The sequence below is a fragment of the Boleophthalmus pectinirostris genome, unplaced genomic scaffold, assembly GCF_026225935.1.
Source record: "Boleophthalmus pectinirostris isolate CB_2022bp ecotype Guang Dong unplaced genomic scaffold, ASM2622593v1 HiC_scaffold_18, whole genome shotgun sequence".
Taxonomy (NCBI): domain Eukaryota; kingdom Metazoa; phylum Chordata; class Actinopteri; order Gobiiformes; family Gobiidae; genus Boleophthalmus; species Boleophthalmus pectinirostris.
This window is the reverse complement of record NW_026571133.1, coordinates 17,272,645-17,280,157: the sequence shown is the minus strand read 5'-3', so window position 1 is coordinate 17,280,157 and position 7,513 is coordinate 17,272,645. Positions and strand designations below refer to the sequence as shown.

General features: G+C 37.1%; 1 protein-coding gene across 1 annotated transcript; it reads right to left on the bottom strand.

Annotated features, from left to right (window-relative positions):
- Positions 1-303: 303 nt before the first annotated feature.
- Positions 304-2,399, bottom strand: LOC110161449 (zinc-binding protein A33-like). The gene is made up of 2 exons (XM_020926190.1): positions 1,948-2,399; positions 304-1,266 (listed from the first exon to the last, which is right to left on the bottom strand). The coding sequence occupies exons 1-2, from the start codon at positions 2,302-2,304 to the stop codon at positions 304-306; spliced, it is 1,320 nt and encodes a 439-aa protein (XP_020781849.1). The 5' UTR covers positions 2,305-2,399.
- Positions 2,400-7,513: the final 5,114 nt, after the last annotated feature.

The window sequence follows — 7,513 nt, the reverse complement described above, 5'->3', positions numbered from 1 at the left end:
AACCTATCCCATGGTAAGGTAATGGTAAGACTTCATAATACTTACAGAGTAACACCAAAAAGACAATAGCTATGCTGTGGAAATATATTTTAGAATAGATATAACAAATACATTTAATAGATCTTCAGGTATGCATACAGAATTATGATGCAACATTTTAATAATAATACAAAAAAATAAAAATAGAAATGTGCCACATTGTAAATGACTTTAGTCACATAACATATTTCATTTGTTCTTACACTGATAATATTCTGACAGACGAGTTACAATCAGTGAGAAAAAATATAATCAAGTAATGCATCATTGTCTGGTAATCTTCAGATCAATTGTAGATACTGGTAGAATATTCAGTTTGACATTACTGTGAGTCTCAAAATATGGAAACAACTTTTCGTTGAAGTTGTACGTAAACCTGTGTATGAGTTTCCTTGTTCCTGCATAATAAAAGGACAGTCTCCCTGTGTCAAAGTTCAGCTTAACTCTCACTTTCTCCACCTTCTTCTTTACATTCAGTTCATTGCAGCTTCCGAGCCCAGCATAGGCTTTGTATTTTCCATTCATCACAACAATTTCCCAGAATCCTTTTAGAATTGTGCCTTTTCCCAGAACCGATTCACTAGCCACCCCTATCACCCAGTAGGAGTCATCAGGCACCTCCACTATCCAGCTATGGGACCCTTGGCTCCACCCCTCCCATGCCTGGACACGGGTATAACAGGTGAACCTTTCTGGATTCTGGGGTAGATTGAGTTTCCTGGTTTGCCCCACGCTGCAGAGGTCCTCAGAGATCATGAGCTGAGGGTGTGCTGTGTTTGGATCTAGGATGACAGGACTAAACTGAACCACATGCTTCATTTTGCTCCAGATGTGAAATGCCATGTTGCCTACATGTTTGGCCTGATCCAGCAACACTTTAGCCCCCAGATTTGGAACATTTATCAGGAGACTGCGATATGCTTTGTCTATCACATCCTTGTACCCAAGAGGAAACAAGGAATCATTGGTTTTGAGCTGTTGCTCTGATGCTCTGATGGTCTCGGTCAGGGATGTGATATCATTCATTATGGCCATCATCTTGTCTGTCATGTCTTGAGTCTTCTTCAACTCTTCCTCCCTCAGTGCCTGGATTCGGGTTGCTTCTTCGTCTTGTAAAAACTTATGGAGTCTCCTGAACTGAGCCTGGATCTGCATCTCTGTGAGCTGGGCCTGTGCTCTGATATGAGCCGCTGCTGTGATGCACTGGTCTTGGCATTTATTCAGACTCTGATGGTAAAGAAAATCATTATTACATTTATTTACATTTACTTGTATTGCAAGAAAATGTTGTTTCATTGACTTTCATTGAGCAATTTGATGATAAAATCATCAAATAGATTTTGATCATGGCTCAGAAAGGAAAGATGATATTTTGAGTGAAGGTAAAATATGTATTTGATTTGATTCTTTCCATTAGAACATAACTCAATGTTAATTTAGGCACACCTTTTTGTAAATTATTTTACAGGTTGCAATAATTGTTATTGTTTTTGTGCATTTATTTAACAACCCAAAATTACACTTGTACATTGAACATGAACATGAAGAGCATACTGCTTGGCTAAAAGTACTTTTAATTACTGTGAAATGACACAGTCTATATGGTTGACTCTGACCAGCCTGTTTAAGCTAATTTGGAATAACAAAATATACATATGTTAACATTTTACATCAGGCATGGACTAAAGCGGCATTGATTTTAGAGGTGTTTTTTTTTTTTTTTTTTTCTCCACGTATAAAATTACGCAATACATAAATCAAGACAAGTGTGCCTACAATTAATATTATGCAGAATTGTGTTAAGCATTTTGGTCCTGCCCTTCACAACATGATCTGTTTCTCATGTGGCCCCATGGAAAAAAATGCCCACCCCTGGTCTATATGATATAAAATGAATGTTGAACATACCTTGAGTCTGTCCCTGAGGATGTCCAGAGCCCTTTGCATCTTGCCCCTCAGATCTGGCAGTGCTGTGTGCATTGAACTGAATCTGTGGAACCTGTGTGCTCGTGTGTCTTTGCATACATAACACACAGGCTGCTCATGATCCAGACAAAAGAACTCTAGCTTCTGCAGGTGCAGTGGACATAGATGATCATCGCTGTCCTCTAAACTGTAGCTAAGGATTTCGTCATCCTGATTCAGAAGCGGGTTGTTCGAGGAGGACTTCAGGCAAGCTGGACAAAGTTTGTCCACTTTCCATGTCTTCTGACAGTTTTTACAGCTGCTGTGCTTACAGGGGAGGCTCCTTGGATCTTTGGACATTTTCAGGTAGATAGAACAGGAGAAAATGGTATCTGAGCCAGAAGCAATTGTCTTGTCTAAAAATGTATTCAGATATACTTAGTCTTCTCCAACTTGATGCCGAGTCCTTGCCGTGACTCAAGACAGGAGAGAGAATATATATAGTGGTGAAAGATTAGATAAGACATTTCTTGTAAAACCAGTTGGTTTGCTGTCATGTGATCTCTTTGTTTCCCATCATCTACAACATTTTATGCATTCCTAAACTTCATGAACTCGTACATAAACCTCTGAACCAGTTATCTTTTGTCTGTAAAAAGTATCAACTCCTTTACTGGCAGGTGCTTGGCAGGTCACCCTTGACTGCCTGGAAACAAAAATATTTTAAACAGTAATATGATCAGCAGATTGGCTACACTGGCTATGGCACGAATGAATAATGACTGCAGTGTAGAACTTTGAGAGGCAGGCATTATTATTATTATTATAGATGTTAACTAGATAACCAAACTTCCCTTATTAATATAAAATGAATTCTCTCATTAATATTAATTTCTAATGGAAGAAATTTGTGATTTTATGGAATTTATACTGCTCATGTGACTGTAATTGACTGAATTTTATTATTATTATTATTATTATTATTATTATTATTATTATTATTATTATTATTATTATTTAATCAAAAAGATTTATGGATGTCTTGCTGCACCAAGTTTCAAAAATCAGACACAGCTTGATATGCAGCACTTCGTTGCTGTAAAACACTGTTTTACACTACAGCATTGTGTAGAAGATACTAAAAATCATCCGGGGAGGCCATAACAAACATGTAAATAATAGAAATGGCAAATTAAAGTGAGACATTGCAATTATCCAGAGCTGATTTAATTTCTAATCCTGCCGAATTGGACAGAAATATTATATATATATATATATCCTATCCTTATTTCCTTATTTCCTTATTTTGAGTCATTGTGTTGCAATAACAATAAATGAAAGATTTGTGTGTTAATGGCAGAGTAATTAATTTACAGCTCTTCACTTTTGTTAGTCAGAGTCAAAGTCAAGAAAAAAAAGGTGTTCCTGCCAGTGTAGTGGATACTTCAGACAGATTAAAACAACCCATGAGACACTTTCAGTCTTTTTATTTCCTGTGAGCAAACTACTTTTCTTCAAACACGGATAATAAACACGACATAAGAAAGACTTTATCAAACACTGCATCAGACTATAAATCTTATGGCCCCACTATATGCTGATCAACTAATTTTTTGTATGGCATGGCGGGTGAAGCATCTTGTCAAGGTCACAAATAAATAATAGAACAAGGTCACAAATAAATAATAGAACTCAATTTTACCATAATACTTTATATGTGATCTCTATCATTAATAATTTCCCAATACAATCATGTCTTTCTGGTCAGGAGTAAGATCTTTATCTCTTCTTGTTCTGGTTGAGATGAAATGAAAACATCTGGTGATGTAGATGTACAAGTGGTGAGAGAGAAAGACAAAGAGAGAGAGAGACCTGAGAGCACAGAAGACAAAATAAATTGTAAGCAGATGACTTATTCAGCCCTTGAACATGAACTCAAATAGCTAAAAGAAAGAAAGGAAAAAAAAACAAAAAAACAATCGAACCTAAAAATTTTTTCTCACACCAGTTTTCTTCTTTTTTCTTTCTACTCCTCCTACTTATGAGCCCTTTATTTTACATTTCTCTACGTTTCACAGTTCCCAGTCCACTGCTCAGCTCTTCTGATCTGAGAGTCGCCTCACTACTCCTCCACTTGTATCCTTTACTCACCCCTGATATCAGTGCTAATAAATCCTATTGTAGACAGCCTGGTGACTCCTCAATCATGTCTGTGCCTAAAATAACACTGTGGGAACAGAGAGAACCCCCAACGCCCCACTTATTCATTGTAGAAAAGATGAATCTCCCATTACTGCCATCCTGAGCAGTGGAGATAGAGCGGGGGCCATGATCACATTTACGCCAAGTTCACCCGACGCATGATTCATGGTGAAGTGTGAGTGGGTGTTTAATCAGGGCCACATGTGATTTGATCAATTATAAGTGAATAGAAAGAGCTGGTAATTACTGTACCTTTTAGAAAATGTGTCCGCAAGATTTCAGCAGTTAACAATATTGAACTCAAGAGGGGAATGTTTACTGTTTATTTGCACAGACTGAGAAGCAAATTCTGTTTTATTTCTATTTTATTTACTCAACAGTTACAAACAATTTTAGGATACACGCACAATTTGCTGGTCAAACACTTCATTTCAGCACACATAGCAGACTCTGTGCTAGCCTCAGCAACATTAGATTTCAGTCTCTAACAGTTAACTGAATGTCTCTCCCAACTCTTCACCCTGTTTTTTCTGTGTAGTAAAGTGAAGCCTGCTGTTCCCAAAACAAAATAATAAATGGTACAAAAAATATATAAATAAATAAAAACTGACAGACCAAATACCAGTTATTAATTCAACAGGCATATCAGCATTAACTTTGTACTTTTGCTTATCATATCATATACTGCAATGTCACTTCACAGTTTAACTCAGCTTATCGGTTATTTTATTTGTTTGTTGTTTTATTTGTTAAACCTCATCAAAAAACATACCTGGAGTCGTGTTTTGTTTCTTTCACACGTTTAACACACAAACCCTGCATATTTAGGCTGAGTCTCTTCTTTCAAAATGTGGTCAGTGGCGGAGTTACCAATTTGGGGGCCCTCGGTGAACTTTAGTTTTGTTGTTGTTGTTGTTATTTTTTGGGGATTTAAAAATAATATTTATTGTCTGTTTTGCCCTCATTGTTTATGAGACAACCACGTCTTTATTTGAATTATGGTTGATTGGAAACTTGTCTTATTAATTTGATAACTAGATAACCAGAGCTGAAAGTAGTTTTATTTATTTTTTGCTAGTACAGTTACTTACTACTCCATTCTAACCTGAAAGGGGGAAATGCTGTGACAGTTAATATAGATTTGACAGTCAGATATCTAATCTTTTGATGGTGTTTTCTTGTTTAAAAATAAACTAGTCTCATTTGATGTTATATTGAGAGAAAATCAAATTATTGTGAGGCCTTGGCCATTAGTGGCACTCAGGGCAATTGGTTGGGGGCCCCTCCAGGTTTGGGGGCCCTAGACAATCACCTACTGTTGCATAATGATAGCACAGCCTCTACATGTGGTAATTCAGGAAGTGCTCCACTATGTTTTAAACTCCATACACCTTCATTAGAATCATTTGGATCATATCAGCCCTGGAATTGCTGATAACTACTGAACTAAAGGTAAAAGGTGGCTGTTAAGTACCAATACATAGTGAAAAAGAGCATTTTGAGCTTGGAGATGTAGACAGACTAATAATAAAGGATTACTCAGACATACATGAATGAAACAAAACACAACTTTGGAAATGTTTTTGATGAGAACAACATTCTAACATGACCTAAATCATAAGACTCAATTGTGTGTAATATAAAACCTGTAATGACCTTTCACATTCACTTTAAAAAGTTGTTTATAACCTGTCTTGTGGCTTTGGTGGCTTCAGGTCTAATGTAGGATTAAAGCCAGTAGATTACATAGTACTTTTGCAGAGATGGGAGTGTATAAAGCTATTCTGGGTTTATCCAAGTGTGAGCTCCAAGTGAGAAGGGTTTTATGTTTGGGCACTTAAGCCATAGAATGAAGTTACAGTGAATAGTGGAGTTTGTTGCTCGGTTAGATTCACAGTCACTAAATAGCAGTGGCTCAGGCTAGGACTTAGGAGGACTTCTCATGGTCCAGTGGTTAAGGGACACAAAAGTAGCTATCCCTGAGCAAAATATACAGGATTCAGAAGTGGCTAGCTTCCACAAAAGTTATATAACTGATTAATATAACCAAACAGTAAATGTTCAGTGGTTCAGATTCTGGTTTACAGGAGAGGGAAGGTCACTATATCAAACTGTAATGTTGTAATTATTGTGTGAAGAACCATCACATTATGATAAAAACTGTCAAGATGTCTGTAGGGTTCATGGCAAAAGAATGTAGACAAAAGTGCAACAGACTAAAATAGATACTCCTTACTGTAAATGAAAGGACGTGTCAGTTTCAAAGTTAGCTCCTCCCTCCAGAGAAATATTTAAGACAGAAAAAAAAAACATAGCTGACGGAATCCAATCTGTTTTTTCTACTTTACTACTTCCTACACTTTAGATACACACGAAAGACATCACATTTCTGAAGCAAGATATATGGAATTATTAAAGAAGAAAAAAAAAAAAAACTCTCACTGAGCTTCATGATGAAGTCTTCTGAAATGGTTTTCACTTACATCACCCGTAAAGGGCGACTATATTTTACATTTTTAAAATCTAGTTATTTTGAGTTTACATTTTGTTTACTACATTCAGTATGTGTCATTCATAATTTTGATGCCATTACTGAAAATCAATAATGTGAATAATCATGGAAATAAAGTAGAAAATTTGATGAAAAAGTGTGTCCAAAATTTTGACCTGTAGTAGATCAAATTGCCAGTTTTGTCACAACGTGCTGCAGAGTTCCACTTCCTCTATTTCCGTCTCTCCCCCTCCCCTTGTGTGTCTGTGTATGTCTTTGCCTAACTGGGTGTGACAACCGAAGGCTGCACAGTTGCATACCTGCCAGTAATCACCAGCATTATAAGAGGACCAGTTCCCCACAGGTCCTTGCCAGTTTGTTTGTACTACAGCTGCAGACAGTAATAGATTTTGGCTTGCTAACTTATGATTGGATTTTTTACTAAATCTTTACTTTTTGTCTCCAGTGCCTGCCTGTGTGCCTGCCTATACATGCCACCTGCTACTTACCTGTCAGGCACCTCCTGCCTTCACCTGGTCACCCCGTCCATCTGCTCTGCTCTCCATATCAAAGTACTTACCTTTGTAATAACCCCTTCATTACCACTTACCTTACTTATTTACTTTTTTTTTTAATATATAAATATATTTCACCAAAATATTTCTCATTATAAACACGTTGGGCCACTCATCTATGTAAGTGTGCATGCATGCATATTTAAACCTCCTTTTTGCACATAAGAGAGTTTAACCAATAACCTGGTTTGTGGAGAATTATGAAGGGCCAGTGCAGCAGTATGCATGAGCAGGTCAGTCTCCACGTGACCACCTCTGCTCCTCCACCTGGAGCTCTGGGAAGCCCTCGCACGTCAGTCTG

Coding starts and splice junctions, on each gene's coding strand:
- LOC110161449 (XM_020926190.1), bottom strand. CDS start 2,304: ATGTCCAAAGATCCAAGGAGCCTCCCCTGTAAGCACAGCAGCTGTAAA. Junction 1,267..1,947: donor TCCTCAGGGACAGACTCAAG/GTATGTTCAACA, acceptor CTTTACCATCAG/AGTCTGAATAAATGCCAAGA.